Below are 20717 nucleotides of genomic sequence, written 5' to 3' on the forward strand. Positions count from 1 at the left end.
GGCTAGAGAAAGAAAGGAAGCAGGGATAGGGCAGGAGCGACAGAGGGAGGAAACCAAGAGAACAGCACATTTGCCAAAGGGACGGCGGCCACAGGAAAGTGTCCTGCATCTTCCGTATCCACTTCCCTGTTTCCCGTCCTGGAAAATCATCCGAGTGGTTCCCCTCTTGGTTTTCCACATGACTAAACCCCACGGGTCTCAGTTAATCATGCTTGGGCCCGCCTGGCTGCCTCTCAGTTCCTCCGGCGCCTGCAGAGCCCTGCAGGGTGCAGACCCGGGCACACTGCCCACCCCCTCCTACCTTCCTTCCCCCCTCACACCCACGCCAAGGAGGGGTCTCGCCGGGGGCCTGGCTGAGTGTGGGGCCGGCCCGGGGTCTCCGGACCTCACAGCATGGAAGTGTCCTTCCGACTCCTGGCCTGCTTGGTGTGCGTCGTCCCGATGGGTGAGTTTCCCACTCTTCCCTCCAGCGCGTTTTCAGAAGGGAAGAGGTGCTCATAAACTCGGAGGGACAGTCCTCTCTGCACCAGGGCAGCCGGGGTGCCAGGGCCTCCAGGCCTGTGAGAAGGGAGAGCTGCCCTTTGGGCGGCCATGGTGACAGGGGCCATAACTCTAAGTCTAGGCTCTGCCTTGGCTTCTGGGGGTGGAGGCGGTGCCAGACTCCTCTGGGCCTCAGTGTCCCCACCTGTAGAAAGGCCGCCTTCCCCGCCCTTTGCTGTGAGGAGCCAGGGGGCACAACGGGCCAGCTCTGGGGAGGACAGGTGCTAGGTGGTGTTGTCATCCAAGCGCATCTTAGTGGGCTCCCCCTGTGAAAGCGGGCAGAGCACACGGCTGGTTGGGGGTAAGGGTGGCACCTTCCTGTGGGCAGTAGGTAAGTGATCGAGGGCACCCTTATGCCCAGCAGGAACCCCAAGAAGGGAGTGGGAACTCTTAGCAGCAGGCGTGAGTAACAGTGTCACTTCACTTAAGGTCATTTAGCTCAAGGAGTTGGTGTCCCTGGAAACAGCGTATCTCAAAATGTGGTCATAGACCATCTTCATCAGAATCCCAGGGGAGGCAAGCCTCTGTTAAAATGCACACTCCTCAGCTCTGCTCTGCAGAATCAGAAAATGTCAGGAGCAGCGCCCAGGAACTGGCATTGTCAACCATCTTCTTGGGTGATTCTGATGCAGGATGCAGTCAAGGGCCACTGGGATAAATGACAAAGGCAGTCCTCATGTCCCCAGTGTCCAGGCCCCAGTCTTCTCCTCGACCCCACCTGGGCTGAAACATCCATCTCGTGACGATGTCCCTGGACTCAGCATCCAGGCCTGTCTGTGTGCAGCCACTGGCCACTGATATCACGGTGCTCCAAGCTGTTAGTCAGTCTTCCATAGGTGGAGTCCTGTCTCGACGACTGGATTATAAACTCCCACTCTTGGGTTCTCAGTCCTTTCTCTCTAGCTTTCAGCACTCAGCAGAGTCCTATTTGGGGCTGATTTGAATAGTAACAGCTGTTGCTGCTGCTGCTAAGTCGTGTCCGACTCTGCGACCCCATAGACGGCAGCCTACCAGGCTCCTCCGTCCATGGGATTTTCCAGGCAAGAGTACTGGAGTGGGGTGCCATTGCCTTCTCTGAGAGTAACAGCAAGTACCTCTTATTAACGGCTGGGCACTTTAAGTATTGGGCTTCCCTGTGGCTCAGCTGGTAAAGAATCTGCCTGCAATACAGGAGACCTAGTTTCGATCCCTGGGTTGGGAAGATCCCCTGGAGAAGGGAAAGGCTACCCACACCAGTATTCTGGCCTGGAGAATTCCATGGACTGTATAGTCCATGGGGTCACAAAGAGTCGGACGCAACTGAGCGACTTTCACTCACTCACTCACTTTTAAGTATTAATAATCATTCAAGTAAGTATCATAATCCTATGAGAAAGGAACTAGTACATTCTCTTTTCACAGATGAGAAAATTGAGGCACAGAGAGGTTCGGGGAGAGGTGCAGGTGAAGCTGGGATTTGCTCTTGGGGACGTGTGCCCCAATCCGGGGCCACACCACCGGCTCCCACCCCACACTGCCCACAGTCCCACCCATAAAGCCCTGTGATGGTGGCTGATAGGGGAGGGGGTTTCTTGGGCCAAGTTGGCCCAATTCAGAAATCTTTCTGGATGGCTTAGGGGTGGGCTTCCCCTGGAGCTCAGTCGGTAAAGAATCTGCCTGCAGCTCAGGAAACCTGGGTTCGATCCCTGGGTTGGGAAGATCCTCTGGAGAAGGAAATGGCAACCCACTCCAGTATTCTTGCCTGGGAAATCTCATGGACAGAAGAGCCTGGTGGGCTGCAGCCCATGGGGTCGCAAAGAGTCGGGCACGACTGGGCAACTAACACTTACTTACTCACATAGAGGGTGGGGCTGGAGGAGGTGACCCTCCCCAGGCCTGGGGGCAGACTGGAGAGTGGGTCAGGGAAGCACTGAATCGGCTCTGCTATTTGCCACTGGGTGGCTCTGGGCATGCTTAGTCACTTCAGTCAAATCTGACTCTTTAAGACCCTATGGACTGCAGTCTGCCAGGCTCCTCAGTCCATGGGATTCTCCAGGCAAGAACACTGGAGTGGGTTGCCATACCCTCCACAAGAGGGTTTTCCAGACCAAAGGATCGAACCCGCATCTCCCGCATCTCCTGCAGTAGCACGAGGGTTCTTTACCACTAGCGCCACCTACAGGTTGCCTAACTTCTCTGAGCCACGTTAAATGGGGGTCCCCACCACCCCACAGGCGCTATGAAGGAAAATCGGGTCATGGATGGAAGGCCCCCAGCACAGTCCTGGCGCTCAGCAGCTGGGCGGTTAAATGGCAGTGAAATGTTGCTCAAGTCAGATAGCTTCCAGGGCTGTTTTGTTTGGGATTGTTTTTTCTTTCTCCTCTGAGAGTCAGCAGCTATGAATCAGACAAAAAAGACAAAAAAATAAAAGAAAGAAAACTTAGAGGAAGCATGAGCAGTCACATGCTCAAGTACAAACCCCAAAGCACACAAATGCTCCAGCTATGTGTCACAATCCTTCAGGGAGGCTGCGCATCCGTGGGAGCCTTGGCAGCCGGCCCAGGGAGGGGGCCCCCTCTTCTCGTGGCCGGCAGCTGCTTCCTGCTTGAAACCGGGAGGTCATGAATTCTGGGGGAGCAGCGTCTCACTGCCTGAAACCCCTCTGGGGCTGTTCACCCGGGAGCCTCTCCATGGGCTGGCAGGCCTGGAAGGGGCCGGAGCTCGAGCAGCCAGAGGGCAGGGAGACCCCAGGGCACAGTCCCATCCTGTCAAACCTCTGAGCAAGCACAGGGCCCAGGGCTGGGCTTTGGCAAAAGTGAAGAGGGAGGAATTCATGCAGAAAACACCCCCCCCCCTCCCATTTGCTGTGCCTTCTCCCTTGTACTGGTGCCCCCTACCTGCACCCAGTGTCCTGGGGCAAACCCTCATCCCCTCGGGGCCCACACACTCTCCTTTCTCTTTCCCTTCTGTCTCCCAACAGATCTGCTGTTAGAAAGTGGGTGATGTCAGGGGACATGAGAGGTGGTGGGAAAAGCGGTGGTCTGGGAGCTCCGGCCACTTGTGACCTCAGACGAGACCTCCGTTGGTCCCCAAATCTCTGATGACTGGTGCAGCGACTACAGTGGTTGTCAATCTGAAGGACCATCATGCTGGGCCTTTGATGGCAGCTCATTTCCTCTTCACCACAACCCCGCAAAGTGAAGACCCTTGTCCCTGTTTTCAGGGACGCTCAAGGAGGTCAGGGGACTTCTGGGTGTCAGAGCCTGGATGAGATCTGGAGTCTCCTGAGGGCCAGGCTTGCCCTTGACACTGCCTACACCTGTGTGCAGTGGGTGGTGAGCCTGAGACAAAGCTTGGGGCTCAGAGAAACTTACTTTGCTAGCTCTAAACTCCTGCAGAAAAACAAACTGGAAAGGCAAGACAACTTGCACAGTCCCCCAAGGTCGTGGGGGGGTTATTTGGGACCTGGGGAAAGGTCAGGGACTGCTATCATGGGCCTAGCAGGAAATGAAGATGGGATGAGCCAGGACACTTCCTCTGTCCCTGGTGGCTACTGTGACCAGCACCTGGGACCGAGAAGTCCTGCCCTGGGAGGAGGAGGGGTGTAGGAACTGGGAGCACGGCAGGGACGGCTGAATCAGAACTCCCAAGAGCAACGCCAGTGATGGACACTGGCCCTGGAGCAGGCTCCACTCATGGTTCTGCATCTCCATCAGCCCAGCGAGAGGGTCCAGATCCACAACCACGCAGCCAGAGAGGCAAGGGTTAAAGGGGAAACAGGACAACCGAGGGCAGAGGGGAACAGCCAGGCCTTTCAACAGCTCACTTGTCCCTTTGCCTCCCCTGTCCTTGGGCCTGTGGGGTCTGCTTATCAGTGGAGGATGGACTCCTGGTTCTGGTCCCTCTTCTCCCCTTTGGTCTCCACCCTTTTCTCACTTTTTCTCCGCGGATAACCTGTCCGGACTGCTACCTGCAGGCCCGGAAGGCAGAGTTATTGAGAACAAACTGCGGGGCAGGAGGGAATCAGAAAAGTGAGAATGGAGTGTTCAGGTTCTGCAGATGTCTCCATCGCGAGTCCCTGTCCCGCCCTGGCACTCCTGGCCACAGGGCATTGGAGGCTGGCCCTCAGCGCTGCAGCCCCTGACTTCCCACAGTGAGCATCATCCCTATGGGGAGATGGGAGCAACTCAGAAAGCTTAGTAAGTGGCTGTGCGGGCCCATCAAACATGGGCGCCTCCTTCCAAGTAGCTGAATTTGCTGGATAACTAATAGCTTGTTTTAAAATACCTAGAAGTCTCTCGATTAATTTTAGATTGCCATATTTCTAAAATGCTTGCTAGACATCTTTGTCATTTTTATCAAGATATCATTTTTGGACATAGACTTTTAGATTTAAAAGTCTCCTTAGTAAACATCTACAGACGTCATTTCACAGATGAGCCCACTTAAGTCAGAGCTATGAGGATTCACCTAAAGTCACAAAGTCACGGCCAGTCTGAAGTGAAGTGAAGTGAAGTCGCTCAGTCGTGTCTGACTCTTTGCGACCCCATGGACTGTAGCCGACCAGGTTCCTGAGTCCATGGGATTTTCCAGGCATGAATACTGGAGTGGGTTGCTGTTTCCTTCTCGAGGGGATCTTCCCGACCCAGGGATCGAACCCGGGTCTCCCGCACTGTAGGCAGACGCTTTACTGTCTGAGCCACCAGGGAAGCCTAGCCAGGGCTATAACCCCAGACAGAACCTGAGACCCCACCTGAGGGGCACGCCTCTCATGGCAATGAACCCTTCCAAGGTGACTCAGGTCATGGCCACAAGCACCTGTCCCACCAGCCTGCTGTGGGAAGTGATGCCTCAAGGCCCTCTGCACTTACTCGTCCTCTGAAGGGTCCTATTTGTGCTGCACTTTGATCATTTCCCATACTGAGTCATCAGATTATTTTTTCTGAACCCTCCTCCCAGAACGAATGCTGATTATCATCCCTAGCTGCTTTCAGTGGACCTACAAACAGAAGTTACTTTCTAGCTTTTCAATCTGTTATTTCCCTAAGCTGGGAAGCTAATTAAACAAACTTGTTAGAACTGTAAGTAAATGAAAAACAAACAGTGGCTGAGCCAGGCTGTAAACACACTGAGGAGGCAACTGATTGGTACAGTAACTGTATCCCCAACACCCGGCACGGCGTTAAGCAGTGCCTGATAGACCCTCAGTAAGCATCTATTGAGTGAAAAAATACATGAATCAATGACCAGCTCTCAGGTTAGCCAAGGGCAAGGCCCGTGCTATTGCATGCCTAAGGTGTCAAGTTGAGCCACAGATAGTGCAGTGTCCGGAGCCAAAACAATCCCCCACTGCGTTGCTTGAGTTTTCCACCCAGAGTCCTCCTTCCACATCCCTGGAAAGCACTGACCCCAGCTCGCTCCTGGTCCCAGTCTGTTTGCAGAGCTAGTGAAGGAGGGAATTAACATCACTGAGCGTTCGCTGAGTGGCAGCACTGTCCAGGTGGCCTTCATGGGTGACTTCATTCCATCCTCAATCTCATGAGGAAAGTACCATGTTCCACATTTTGCAACAGAGGAGCCTGAGACTTGGGACGTTAAACAAAAGATATGGCCCAAAGATCTCCCTGTAAGTGGATCTGCCTAGAATGGTGCCAGGGACAGACTGGGTCCTCCAGACAAGTGAGAATGTCATCTACCTTCTTCACCGCACCTCGAGGCCCACCGTTGAGGGGAGGCGCTTCGGACAATAGGAAGAATGCAGGCCTCCAGGTGACACTCGGAGGCTGACAGAGATGAGGCAGAGAGAGTAGAGACCCTCCCCATAAAAGAGGCTGTGCTTCCAGCTCAGGTCCTAAGAGATATGCAGAAGCTTCCAGCTCAGGTCCTAAGAGATATGCAGAAGCTTCCAGCTCAGGTCCTAAGAGATATGCAGAAGCTTCCAGCTCAGGTCCTAAGAGATATGCAGAAGCTTCAAGAAGGAATGGTAAATGTCACGGGAACCAGGGAGTTTGGATTCCTGCCAAAGCAAGTGCACTTGCTCCCTGGGTAATTCCTGTCAGGACTTCCCTCACCTCGAGTCCCCTGGGTGGACTCATCCAATAGTGAGTCCCCGTGCCGCCTCCTGGAAGCCCACACAGCAGGTAAAGTCTCACACTTGGTGAAAGGGCCTCTGTGAGCCCTCTCTCCTCCTAGAGCAGAACTCAGGGAGGGAAGGGCCCTGGCTGATCATCTATACCACATGCCAGGATGCTCCTAAACCAGGCTGCCATCCTCAGGCAGACAGAGTCCAGGGATGTGACCCACATGTAGTCAAAATTCAGCCTCTCTACACCGGTGTTGGATTAAGTCTTGGGGACAGAGTTTGGGGTGAGGTAGAAAGAAGTAGCTCTATTACTTTTCCAGGCAAAGGGCTAATGCCCTCAACACTGCCTTTTGGACACTGGGAAGAATGTGGGCCTCCTGGTGACCTAAACTATGTGTCCTGCCCTGGAAGGGTAGTGAGGGATCATATAATGTTCAAGGAGCAGGGTGTGATGGGCTAACGGACATTCTTCTGATTGGTTGCTGGTGACATAATTGAGAGTCAGCATCATCTTCTGGTTTCAATTGGTCTGGGGTCTACACATTTGTGGGTTGCATGCAGTTAACTTCTTCTATCTGGTGGGAGTTTCACTACCTGCAAAACAGCTAAAGGACATGCACAGAATATCACCTACAGTCCTTGTGTGGGTGTGTTAAATCGCTCAGTTGTGTCCAACTCTTTGCAACCCCATGGACTGTAGCCCGCCAGGCTCCTCTGTCCATGGGATTCTCCAGGCAAGGATACTGGAGTGGGTTGCCATGTCCTTCTCCAGGAGATTTCCAGACCCAGAGATCGAACCCGCATTTCTTCCATCTGCTGCATTGGCAGGCAAGTTCTTTACTGCTAGCGCCACTTAGGAAGCCCCATAGTCCTCGAGGAAGAACTAAAGGTCCTTGACTTTGTTTATTGGCTAAGGTATTATTGTTTTGTCTTGCTTGATGATTTTCCTTTCTTTTTGCATTTTCCCACTTCTCTGATGAAGTTTATTCTTTGACTAAGGTTTTTCTACAGACAAAAGGCAGGCGGAGGACATGGGTGGAGTCTATCCTGTGGAGGCCTCACAGGGTCCAGCTCAGTGACACTGCAAGGGGGAGACTTGGCTCTGCCTGGTTGGTCAAGTGACCTGGCCGAGTCTCTTGGCTCTCTGAGCCTCAGATCTCCTTCTCCAGAGGGGGGGCCAATAACCGTACCCCATGCATGGACTGCTGTGCTTATGAAATAAGATTCACAATGTCTAACCCCAAGCCCCAGAGCACAGGTACTCTGGCCCCCTTATCCTCACATCTGCGTCGTCTATGCTGATGTCCATAATCCATTTCGCTGTTTGCCTAGAATCCCTGCAGCCTACCTCAAACCCCACTCCTTTCCCAAGGCGGCAGCTCTTCTCTCGTGGGGCCTCCAATCAACCCCTGTCCACCCACCCTTCCTGCCACCCTGGGCTCCCGCCCTTCTGCTCTCTCACACAATTCAAGTCAACATCAGCTACTACGGGCAGGTGCATGTTGGGCAACAGCTGCACAAATACGACCCCCACCCATGGTCCCTGCCCTCCAGGAGCTCCTGGGTGCCTGGACAAAAGACGCAGCTAAGTTCTGGGGAAAGGGCACCAGACCCAGGCTTGGGGCTCAAGGAAAGTCTCCCACTGCAGGATGACTCAGCGAGGTCTGGGGACAAGTAGGAAGGAGCTGGTGAGTGAAAGGGCCCCGCCCCACATTCATACAGAGAGATCACTGTTCGTGTCCCTCCTGGCAGGCTTTAGTGTAACTACGGGTTCACAGACCTGGCACCCTTTCTGAGCTGTGAGCTCCAATAGACTGATAAATTATTCTCTTGTTCTTTGTAGCCCCAGCTCTGGTCCCAATGCCTGGCTTTGAGGGGGGAATGTGTCCAAGCAACATCAAACAATCCCTGGGGAATCAGTGCCTGGCTCCATGATGCCTGTGAGAGGCAGGAGGTCAGAGGAGGCTGAGGTTACAGAGGGTGGGAGCGCAGGGAAACTGAGGCAGGGGCTGAGCCTCGAGATTGGGAGATGCTTTCTGCAGCTGGAAGTACTGAATGAATGAGCAAACCTTCAGAAAGTTTTCTCAAATTTGGAAGTAGGCCCTCTGATTATTAACAACTGGGCAAACAAGCTCTTACTAGGAATAGACGTGGAGTCCCCAGCTGGGGTTCAAAAGTGTACTTCCATTTGTCCAGAAGAAAGGAGATTCGGCTTAGAAACAGACTGTGTGGGAAGAAAAAAAAAAAAGTTGCGGTTTTATTTCACTGCAAGCTCGGGGCAATCCCAAAGTGAGGTTTTATGTGAGACACAGCTCACACAACCCAATTGGTACCCCACTCAGCCTGGCCCAGCACATGTGGAGGCCCCGGGCTCAGGACACTGCAGATAGAGTCCCAAGCGGCCAGTGAGGCTGGAGTGGGGCAGGTGAAGGGCTGGGACATCTGCCAGGGAGGACAAGGCTTATGGATCCAAGAGAGCCAGGATGGGATCTGGGGAGGGCCATCATAGAGGGGAGAAGGCTCCAGACAGCAACAGTGGCCACGTGAGGGGCAGGAGACATTGGTTCTGGGAATGTTGCTCTCCTTGGATAAGGCCTGAATTTCTATGCCCATAGGGCACTAGAGTGCAGCAGAGGAGTCAGGCAGGCCTGAGTCTGAATGCCCAGGACGAATGCCCTGACCTGTAGATTATTCATAGCAGGGATGGGTTCCCTGGAGGATGGTCTGCCGGCTGTGAGCTGAGGGGACTCCCACCCAAGATACAAGTTGGGCTACCGCCAAGAGCAAAGAGCACTGGACTTGGAGTCATGTGATGTGATGTATGTGAAAGAACTTGGTAAACTGCAAAGCCCTTTGGAAATACAGGGGCTGCTATATTATTCCCTGTAAAGATCCCTGCACCCAGGCACCAGCGACTCAGCCTGCCCCCCTTCCTAGAGGAGGCACCCCTTGGCCTGATCCTCCCAGCACTGACACCCATCCACCCACCCTGTTCACACTTCTCCCAAAGAAGCACACATCTGCAACAACAGAGGCAGTGAGTGGTCTCCAGCCCTCCCTAAGCTGCAGCAGACTGCGGCTTGCAGACCTTAGCGCAACCACACTTCGGAGGCCCACGACTTAGGAGGTGAGGAAACCTGAGCCCAGAAGCTCTTGTGCAGAGCAGGAAGGCAGCATTAAAGGTCTGCCCCTCCTGGTCTCCCAGCTCCCTGTCTGGGCACTGGCCTATTGGAAAGCCCACTTGGGTGAAATTGGAGCACAGAGTAACCTCAGTCACCAACTCAATGCATCAGCTTCAAAACATACCACCCCCTCCCAAGGCCTCCGTTGCCCCTCTGTAAACGGGAACGTGGCTCTCCTTGGGTAAGGCCCGAGTTTCTATGCCTTAGTGCATTAGAGTGCAGCAGAGGAATCAGGCGGTCCGAGTCTGAGCATCAGCTTTGCCTCATCCTAGCTGTGTGACCTCAGGCAATTACTCAACCTCTCTGTGCCCTGGTTTATTAACATGTAACCTGGGGCTAACTCTTCTTACCTCTAGGATCACTTGTGAGAACTAAGAGAGATACCACTGGGAACTTGCTCAACACAGAGATGAACAGTAAGTGCCTTTACTATTATCATCATCAGGTGGGGGGCTGGGGGTGGGGAGGGTCTGTAACCACAGGTCCTCGGGGTTTTCTGAAGCAGGGTAGGTTTGATGGAGAAGCGGTTGGGAACACTGGGCCCGGAAGTGAGGTGGGACGTGCTGAATGAGGCAAACAGTCCCAGGGAAGCGGGGATGGGGAGTGGGGAGCTGACGGGGCAGAGGAAGATCCAGGCACCTGGAAAGTCACGGGAGTCAAGGTTCTGGGAGATGTCTCTGGAGTCCTCGGGTGGGTTTCCAGACTCGCCCCCCACCTCGACTCGCGAGGGGAGGAGGGAGCTTCCTGCGCCCCAGGGGTTTCCAGGCGCCTCGGGGTGCGGGTAGGGGTGACGCACGCGCCCGCGCTGCCCGCCCGCCCGCCTGCCCGCAGGTGCGCCCGCCCAGCGCTGGTCCATGCAGGTGCCGGCCGAGGTGAGAGGGACGGCGGGCGAGGCCACGGTGCTGCCCTGCACCTTCACGCACCCGCACCGCCACTACGACGGGCCGCTCACGGCCATCTGGCGCGCGGGCGAGCCGTTCGCCGGCCCGCAGGTGTTCCGCTGCGCCGCGGCGCGGGGCAGCGAGCTGTGCCAGACGGCGCTCAGCCTGCACGGCCGCTTCCGGCTGCTCGGCAACCCGCGCCGCAACGACCTGTCGCTGCGCATCGAGCGCCTCGCGCTGGCCGACGACGGCCGCTACTTCTGCCGCGTCGAGTTCGCGGGCGACGTCCACGACCGCTACGAGAGCCGCCAGGGCGTCCGGCTCCGCGTGACGGGTGAGCGCGCTGCCCGACCTCGCTCGCCGCGCGGTGCGGGCTCTGGTCTGGGATCCGAGAGGTTACAACGGGCACACCCCTTCCTATAGAGCAGGGTGCTGCAATGAAGCTTGTAGAGAGTGAGTGTGCCCCAACAGCCCTGAGACTAGCGGGGAAAAATAAGAGGAACGATCGCCTTAAATATGGCAAGCACTGCAGCGGCCGTGTGCACTGAAGGGGGCACAGGGGACCCACCGCGTGCCCAGCACTTCGCTAGACCCTGAGATTTAAGGATGGGGGCGGTGGGTGCAGAATCCTAGAAAGGTGATTCTCAAGCATGGCTAGCTCTGGAATGACTTAAGGAGCTTTCTTTTTAAAATCCAAGACCCCTGTTATGGGTGACCCAGGCATTATGGGTTTAGTTTGGCTCTGCCAAGAACCACTCATGTGCCCTTGGGCTGGCTGGGCAACCTCTCTGTCCGCCTCAGTCTCAGGAATTCGGTGAATCTGTCTCCACTTGAGATGTCAGTGAGGCTGTCTGGGAGGTGCCCTTGAAATCTCTCTAGCAGAGCCCCCACCCCCACCCCACCAACTACCCGCCGCGATCGCGATCGGGCGGCTGCCTGCGTGCATGCTGTCGCTTCAGTCGCTTCCCATTCTTTGTGACCTCGACCCACCAGACTTCTCCAGGCAAGAATACTGAGTGGGTTGCCATTCCATTCTCCAGGGGATTTTCCCGACCCAGGGATCGAACCCCGGTCTCTTATGTCTCCTGCATTCACAAGTGGGTTCTTTACCACTAGTGCCACCTGCGGAAGCCCCAATCATGCGCTGCCACGTAATAATGACGTTTAGAAAGCACTTGCGCAGGCACCCCACATGAATTAACTTGTCAGATCTTCCCCAGAACCTCACAAAATAAGTGATCCCCATTTTACACGTGAAGAAACTAAGGCCCAGCGCGATGGAATAACTTGCCAAAGGCCACACCTGTCCTGGGAACCCAGACGCCCTGGCGCCCTGAGCGCCTCTTCCTTCCTCTCATATCCTATCCCCGCTCCCTCCTCCAACCCTCTCCGCGAAGGGGACAGGGAGGGCTGCCCCTTGCCCTTGCCGACCGCTGCTCTGATCGCGTTTTGCTTTCTCCTGGGTCCTCCTCCGGCCACCGCCCACAGCCGCTCCACGGATCGTCAACATCTCTGTGCTGCCAGGCCCGGGGCACGCCTTCCACGCGCTCTGCACGGCTGAAGGGGAGCCATCACCCGCCCTCACCTGGTCCGGCCCGGCCCTGGGCGACGGCTTAACCGCCACTCGGAGCCCAGGTCATGATCCCGGCCACCAGGTGACCGCCGAGCTGCCCGCACTGGCCCACGACGGCCGCTACACGTGTACAGCCTCCAACAGCCTGGGCCGCGCGGAAGCCAGCGTCTACTTGTTTCGTTTCCACGGTGCATCCAGGGCCTGGACGACCGCCCTCCTGCTCGGCGCGCTCGGCCTTAAGGCGCTGCTGCTGCTCGGCGTTCTGGGCGTTAGGGCCGCTGCCCATCATCGCCTAGGTGGGTGCGACTCTGGGCTAGGATGGGTGCTCAGGGCAAGTGGGGCTCTCCTCCAGGCTGACCACCTGGCATGACACAACTGGAACATCATTTATGCACATGTGCATCTCCCACCCCTCCCTGATCAAGCCCAGGAGGTACCAGCCAGCGTGAGCCCATTTTACCATCAGGAAGCTGAGGCCAGAGAGGTTAGGGGACTTGCCTCCAGCCTCGAGTCACAGAGACACAGACTCACCCTTTTGCCGAGTGCCCCATAAATGACTCATCCGGAAGGGCTCTGACCACACACAGACTTTCCCAAATAGCACCATTTCATTCATTAGGTTGCAACAGCATCCCGAGCACCAACTACATGCTGCATAGGTGCTGGAAATAAACAGAGATGAATATGACATGGTGCCCTGCCCTTGAATGGGATGCTGAGAAGTAAGCAGATAATTGCAGTCTGCAGAGAGAAGTGCAGTCAACTGCAGTCAACTGCAGAGGCCCAGAGTATGTGTGCCTCTCTCTGATGGGGCATCAGGACAGGAGCCAGGCGGCAAGGCTGTGCACAGTAAAGGGAGGCTAAACCAAAAGCTGTAAGCAGCTGGGAGCTGGAGAACAAGGAGCTTGTAGTGCTCCTAGCAGAAGAAACAGCATCTATCCAAGCGTGGAAGCTTGAACTAGCAAGCTATCTTCAGAGAGCTGAGGTCACCCCTCCCTATTCTCACTAAGCTGGATGGGAGATTTGTTCTGTGCCCCAGAGAAGGGGCTTCCCAGAGCCTCTCAACTCACCCAGGTGAGTAGCACCAGCCTCAGACTCTCCGGGGATGAAATCCAAAATTTGTCACAGTTGCCTTGGCTGCCATCTTTGCTGGGGCCATGCTGGCTTTCTCGCAGGGTCTTCAAACCCACCAAGAATTCTGTGCTTCAGGGGCCTCAGGAAAGCAGGTCTCCCTGCTCCTCACTCCCTAGGTAACTGTCATCTTTCAGGTCACTCCTTCAGCTTCGGCTGGCTAGCTCATCTCCCTCCAGACCACTCTCACGGCGGGGTGGGAATGGACAGCAGGGCTTGGAGTCCAGAGGCCACCGTGAAGATTCATGCCTTCTCTCTCTCTCTTCCTCACACAGAGCACCCAGTCACCCCGGACGCTCCGCCAAGGTAAGCGAGCTAGCCCACCCCCACCTCGCCCCTCTCTGGTTCCCACTGGCAAAGGGGTGCGGGCTTCTCAGGCAGAGCGGCGCAAGAAGAAACGATGCACGACGGGCCGGGGCGGGGGTTCTAGCCCTTCTCAGTGTCAAGGCTCTCCCTGCTGCCTCTTGAAGCTCCCGCTCCTTCAGTCTGCCGAGGCTGGCCAGCGAGGCCAGGCCACACCGACCTGCTTCGGCTCTGCCGTCCCCCCACGTTCCCAGCACTGACTTTGGGCCTCGCACTGGCCGTCTCCCAGACCAGGTGCGTGGTGTCCATGCTGTTGAAGGTCATTTTTCTGTGTCTGCATTATCTCTGCACCTAGAGGTGTCCCTGAAGACGGTGTTTTCCCTCCGGTAGTGCCCAGTGTTCTAGAACAGATCCGCACAAAAGCCACCATCGTGCAATCATTGTCTTAGACACCCTGCTGATGGCTTTGCATGCAAAATGTCAGTAGAGGTACTGAGGGCTTAGTTGGGGGCCCACAGACCTAAAAGGTAGGAAGCGTGGACCTTACCCCTTCTTGGTGTCTGTCCAAGTGAAGGCCCATGTTGAAGAACAAACGCTGTCTGGGATGCTTGGGGGAGGCAGGAAGCTGATGACAGCCATCTGGGACACTTTAGACAAGCCTAGGCACTCCTATAGCTCCACTCCACCTGAGCGTGGGGGCTGGGAGAGCCACATTGCCAGCCCAGAACCTTCTCTGCAGATGTCCACTCAGCAGTCCGGCACATTCTCGAATACCTGTGCAAAGTCCCTTTTCTCTGCTAACTTACTTACCACACCAGGGCACCTAAATCAGAAAGCTGACTGTTGCTCAAAATATCTGTTGATCCCTACCATGTACTGGGCATTGTTTTGGATGCTAAAAATAAAGCAAAAATCCTCCATCTCAGAGAACTCACACTTGAACGTGGAGAATTTTAATAAACATCTAAACAAGAGATGTTAGATTATAAAATAAGAGCTGTGAAAAGAAAAAAACAAAAATGGACATGGTGATAGAGTAAAGTCCCAGGAGAGGGAGGTGCCACTGGGTTGTGGCTGCTTCAGACCCGTCATCCTGTCTGAGGACACCGAGAGATGGGAGGCAGGCACCCATACGGGCAGGTAAGCCCGTGCTGGGGGTGACCCAGGAGGCAAAGGCTCAGGCCTGACCCAGGAAGCATGCAGGGAAGGCAGGCAGGCTGCGGGATTTACCGAGTGTGATGAGAAGTCAGTGAGTGGTTTAAGTAGGCGAATGGCCCCATCTGAACAGGAGTGGAGGCAGGAGAACTGTGAGGGCTGCTGATCAGGACTGCAGCTGGCTCGGCTGCATGGCTGAAGGTGGCAACAGAGAGGGTGGGGAGATAGGGCGGATAGAGGCAGGGCAGACAGAGGCCTGGTGGGCCGCGCAAGCAAAGGAGGGAGCCAGCAGTTCTGGAGCTGAAACCCTGGTGCCGCTTACTGAGCTGAAGGCGAGGAGAGAAGGGGGGCGGTAGAGAGCCTCAGGTGGGCACGTAGGCATGTAAGGCATGGGGCGTCTAGGCCTGAGAGGCCCAGGAGGATGTCCTGGAAGTCAGGAGAGCATCTGGAGCTCAGGAGGCCTGGCCTGGACGTGGGTTTTGAAGCCACAGACGAATCCCTTTGAGGAGACGGAGACTCTGATCTGTGACGCTGTCACCTGGATGTCCCTTCCCTGGTCTGCAAGTTCTGCCGCTGCCCCGCCTCCAACCTTCGCTTGGTCTCCAGGCCCTGTTGGACGTAGGCCCCGGATGCCCACCTCATCCCCGCTTCCACCCTTTCCTGAGCTGGGGTTTGGGCAGTCAGAGACCTCTCCTGTTTGGGTGTTCAGCCAACTTTCTCCTGTCCACAGGCCTCAGGCTCAGGAGTCCAATTATGAAAATTTGAACCAGATGAGCCCCCGGGGCCCACCAGCACCTGTGTGTTCACCGTGAGGAGCCCACTGGCCACCTGCATCCACTGGTTACCGCGAGGAACAAAGGCCAACAGGAGGCTTGGCTGGGACGGCCCTTCCTGGCTCCCGGGCACTGTGACAGCCCCAGCCCGGCGACACCCGGAGGTCAGGACCGTGCTCACCGAGGCTCAGAGGTCTCCCGTATGGACTTCGGTCTTCGAGCCCCAGCAATATTTCTCTCTATGGGGCAGCAGTTTGAAAGTGTGTGTATGTGTGTGTATGTGCACATGTGTGCACAGGAACCCAAGTGTGACTCTTCTGGAAAGCTCTTTTCACCTTTTCTTACTTAGAACAGAGCAAAGGAGGAAGGACAGTGGTCAGAGGGGTCTCCAGGCCCCGGCTCCATCTGGGTTCTGTCACTGACTTGCTATGGGGGCCAAGGCACTTTTTCACTTCTCTGTTGAACTTGTCCACTATCGAACACGGACAGTTTTATTCTTCCCTCCCGGCTTAGGGGCTCTCAGGGTCTGAGCACAAAGTGGACTTGGAAGGGCTTTGGGCAGTACAAGGCCATCCACAGGCGTGAGCAGGGTTACAGGCTCCTCCTTGCAGAGCCGCCCTGGACAAGTGTAGCCCCCCGGCCCCAGCCCTGCTGAGAGTGAGGAGTCCAGAGAGCAAGCCCGGGGCTGGGCCGTGCCACCCTGCAGTCCCAGGAACCTCGACTCAGTGGCGAGGACAAGTCCAGTGTTCCCTCACCCTGGGGTCTCCTCTGCGACTGCCCACACTCTGCCCACCTCTCACCCCATCAGCTGCTCTGCCCTGCCTTCAGCTGGGACCTCTGGGAAGAGGAAACGAAACACTCATCATCTCAAAGCATCTGAAAATTCACTGTCCTTAAGGACCACAAGCCAGGAGGTGTGAGGACAGTCTGGGCCACAGGGGTTCCGTGGGTAAAGCAGCCGCAGCTCTGACCGCCCTCCGCCTGCTTCTTCCCTGGATGTGCACAGGCCAGAAGCCCCGGGAGTTTCCCACTTGTCCGAGTGCTGCCAGGCTGCCTCCGGGCCACGGCCTTCCATCCTCACGCTGGATCATTTTAGCTCCTGCAGTCCTTGGGGATGGGTTGGGTGGGGGGAAGCATGCTTGGGACCAGGACAAGCTGGTGAGAGAAAAGGGCCACAGAGATGGGGGACTCACGAGGCAGCAGAAACTCACTTTCTTTCCTCCAGAACTTTTTCAGAAGCTGCAGTGGTAGTTGGGGTCCTCTGGGGTGAGCACAGGGTCCTTTCTGATGCTTTCTGCAGAGATGGTGCAAAGGCTGAAGGGTCTTCACATGTTAACAAGCAGGGCGGGGGGTTAGGAGGTTCCTCCCCTCCTCCTGGAGCCATCGCCAGAGTAAAAGGGTGATGGCGGCTCACGGTTAACTCAGGACCCATCGGGAGCCTGTCTGACTTAGAGCGTCTGCCTGGTCTTGGAGGCTAGTTCCACAGCCAAGAAAAAGTGATAGGAATTGTATCATATGCATTGTTTTGTGCTAGCAGTTGGGCCAGGTGTTTGGGGATATAGAAGTGAGTAAGGCTGGGCTAGGTCATGCTGCATTAACAAACCCCAGTCACAGTGACTGGAGCAGTTAGGTTTCTTCTCTTCAAAGCTGCCTGCTTGGCACAGATCATCAAGAGGCTGTGTGTATTATACTTACTCAGGGACCCAGCCTCCTAGGGGCCCACCCTCTCTAATGCGCATTGCTGGGTTGGATTAAAAAAAAATCTCCAGAAGGTCTTCCACTTGGGATCATAGTTCATTGGCCAGAACTAGCCAGTGGGGAGGTCCCACTCCCCTCCAGGGGCTGAGCAGTGGGACCCTTCACCATACCTAGAAGCAGGGAAGCCAGAGCCTTTGGGAACAGCCCTGAGGATTCCACAGGGGGACTCTTTAGGGATTCTCATGCTTGTGAGCAACACAGACCAGTAAGTGGGAATCACATAAGGGCATCAGTCTGCGGGGGGGTTCTATAGGAGCACCTAAAAAGGGGTGACTGACCCAGTCTTCCTGGAGGAGGGGACGTGGAGATGGTACACATTGGCCATGTAAATGGGGGAGAATGGAGATTGGGAGGTGAGGGGGAAAAAAAATCCAGAAGGGACATTCTGAGCGAAGGCCAGGAGGTGGGACGCAGTAGTTGGAAGTTGCTGGAGCGCGGGGCAGAGGCAGTGTGTCTGGAGCCGAGGCTGCAGCGTGGAGGCTCCCGGGCGCAGAGGATGCTGCCCCAGCAAGAATGAGCAGCTGAGCCTGGGTTTCTACCTTTGGACCGAGCAGCATTTTCCCGATGGCTTCCAAGGATCAGCTGCATCAGGGACACCTGGGGAGCTTGTTCAACTCCTCATTCTCAGCACCCCCTGGACCCCCCAAATCACAGGGTCTATGAAGGCAGGGTCTATAGACAAAATATTAGGGGGATTTTGGCCCTAACTTTGTACTGTGATCATTTTCAAACACACACACACACAAACTGATCACCCAGATACCCACCACTTACATTCAACACTTACTAACATTTTGCCGTATTAGTTTAATGCATGTGTGTGTGTGTGTGCGCGCGTGTGTGTTTTTGGCTGAACCATTCGAGAGTGAATTGCGGACATCACAGTACTTGACCCTTAAACATCTCAGCTGTGTCTCCTGAGAACAAGTGCTCTCTCCGCCATAACCTCAAGGCCGTTATGACATTTGAGAAAATTAACAGTTATTTAATAATATCATTGTATCACCCACATTCATATTTCTCCAATTGTCTCTAATCAGTTGACTCCAGGTGATTTTTAGGTGAGACAGACCGGAGACTCCCTCTGAGTCAGCCCACTTGTCAGGGTGCTGGCTGCCCCTGGTGATCTGCGCTTGGAGGACTTCCCGCGGGCTGGGGCAGCAGTCTTCCTCTCTGCTGCAGGGTTTCAGACGCAAAGATGGACCAGGGCGAGGCCCAGGGAGAGGGAGAGCCCAGGCAGCCTCCTGCCCGGTCTCCAATTAAAGCATCTGCTAAGGGCAGAGGGGAGGGTGGTGAGGGGACTTGACCGTCCCCAGAACCCCTGGGCTGGCCGGAAGCCTGATGGTCCTGCCCAGCTCACTGCTCTCAGAGCACCCAGACGCCGTCTATGGCAAGCAAGGAGCAAGCGATGGGCAGTGGGCTCAGTCAGCCGTGTCCTAGACCCTGAGAAGTGACCTGCAGATGTGATGTTTTGAATACAGCACTTGGCAGTGTGGTGCAGGGCACAGCACTCTCTGCTCCCGGCCACCTGCCAGGCGGCTCCTGGAGGTGGGCAGAGGGAGCAAGGATGACTACTGCCCAGGTGCCCACCCAGGTCTGCCAAGAGCACCGCACACCTTCTCTGCCTTCAAGGAGCTATTAATAATATCCTAAATTTTAAATTGAGATGTAGTTCCATGAGAAATAATACCCACGAGGTAATGCACAATGAAGCTAGGCCTGCCTTGGGGCGGAAGTGACACAGAGTGGGGCTGAGTTTTTACGCATGTATGTATGCCCCTTGCCGGACTGGACGGCAAAGCCAGGTGAGGCTAGGGCTCAGCCGGCCACAGGCCCTCAGGCCAGGGGGAACTTGTAGACCTTGAGCTGGGGTCCTGGGCTGTGTCCCGCCTCCCTAAGGGTGCATGGTCCCATGCGCCCTCCATAATAACAGCTCCTCATTATCTGGGACCCGCTGTAGTCCTCAACCTTCCTTCCACTCCATGATCCCTTTTGCTGCTGCTAAGTCGCTTCAGTCGTGTCCGACTCTGTGTGACCCCATAGACGGCAGCCTACCAGGCTCCCCCATCCCTGGGATTCTCCAGGCAAGAACACTGGAGTGGGTTGCCATTTCCTTCTCCAGTGCATGAAAGTGAAAAGTGAAAGTGAAGTGGCTCAGTCGTGTCCGACTCTTAGCGACCCCATGGACTGCAGCCCCCGCAGGCTCCTCTGTCCATGGGATTTTCCAGGCAAGAGTACTGGAGTGGGTTGCCATTGCCTTCTCCGATGATTCCTGGTAGTTCTCACTAAAAACCTAGGAGACAGGCAAGGCTGCAGGTATCCTGTGTGACCTTCTCCTTCCCAGGCTCTTCTGTGTCTTTCCTCCTCTCCTGTGTCCCTTCCTCTGTCATATTTTATGAGCTAAAAGGAGAAAACAGTCTCCCAGTGCAAGGATACAGAATGACTTAGGGTTGGAGCTCTCTGGTTTTCCCAGGTTTGGGCCCCCAGACCTTCATCTTCCAGCCTCTGTCCCCAAGTCCCACATGTGAGTGAACTCAGAAGGGCCCCAGGGCTGAAGACTTCCCCGAGAGAGCCCTTCGGAGACACCTCCACCAGCGGCTGCTGGCTCTGACCTCAGGTGGAGGGGAAAGGTGGGGTGGGGAAGGGGAGGGAAGGAGAGTGAGAAGGTAGAGGGAGGGGCCTTAACAAAGGTTAAGGAGGACGTGTCAGGGAGCTGGTCAACCAGAGCAGATTCCGAAAGAAATCTGATCCAAGCCACATACTTAGGCTATGAAAAATGTGGTGTTCAGCAGAGAGGATGGGTTGGTCCCTCAGACCAACACACCAGGAATGTGGCTTTGTTTTGTACAAGGGTTTAGACTAGCAGAGGAAGACCAAGAGGGAAGAGGTCCGTCTTCAGAAGAGAGGCAGGTTTCGGAGGAAGATCTTGGCTCCTTCAGTCTCTAATTTTCACTTGCCCCTTGGTGACATGGACCACTTCCACCTTCATTTCTCTGGGCCTTTCCCAGCGATGATAGTCTATAGAGATAGGTAACCTGATTCCTATAGCAGGAAATGGGACAACTTGCTTCTAAGCCACCTTTAAAAATCCTGTGGTTCTGTCTGGAGAGGGAAGCCAAACCCAGACAAAGGGCACAAGGGGTGGGGAGACACACAGGGCATCATCCTGGCTGTTGTCGTTGTTCAGTCACTAAGATGTGTCCTACTCTTTGTGACCCCATGGACTGTAGCACGCCGGGCTTCCCTATCACTATCTCCTGAACTTTGTTCAAACTCATGTCCATTGAGTTGGTGATGCCATCCAACCATCTTATCCTCTGTCGTCCCCTTCTCCTCCCGCCTTCAGTCCTTCCCAGCATC

General features: G+C 55.4%; 1 protein-coding gene across 1 annotated transcript; it reads left to right on the forward strand.

Annotated features, from left to right (window-relative positions):
* The first annotated feature begins 254 nt into the window (after nucleotides 1–254).
* On the forward strand, nucleotides 255–19895 carry SIGLEC15 (sialic acid binding Ig like lectin 15). The gene is made up of 6 exons (XM_061130931.1): nucleotides 255–445; nucleotides 10140–10199; nucleotides 10615–10998; nucleotides 12153–12533; nucleotides 13644–13674; nucleotides 15557–19895. The coding sequence occupies exons 1-6, from the start codon at nucleotides 394–396 to the stop codon at nucleotides 15636–15638; spliced, it is 990 nt and encodes a 329-aa protein (XP_060986914.1). The 5' UTR covers nucleotides 255–393; the 3' UTR covers nucleotides 15639–19895.
* Nucleotides 19896–20717: the final 822 nt, after the last annotated feature.

This window comes from Dama dama, chromosome 27 (assembly GCF_033118175.1).
Source record: "Dama dama isolate Ldn47 chromosome 27, ASM3311817v1, whole genome shotgun sequence".
NCBI lineage: Eukaryota > Metazoa > Chordata > Mammalia > Artiodactyla > Cervidae > Dama > Dama dama.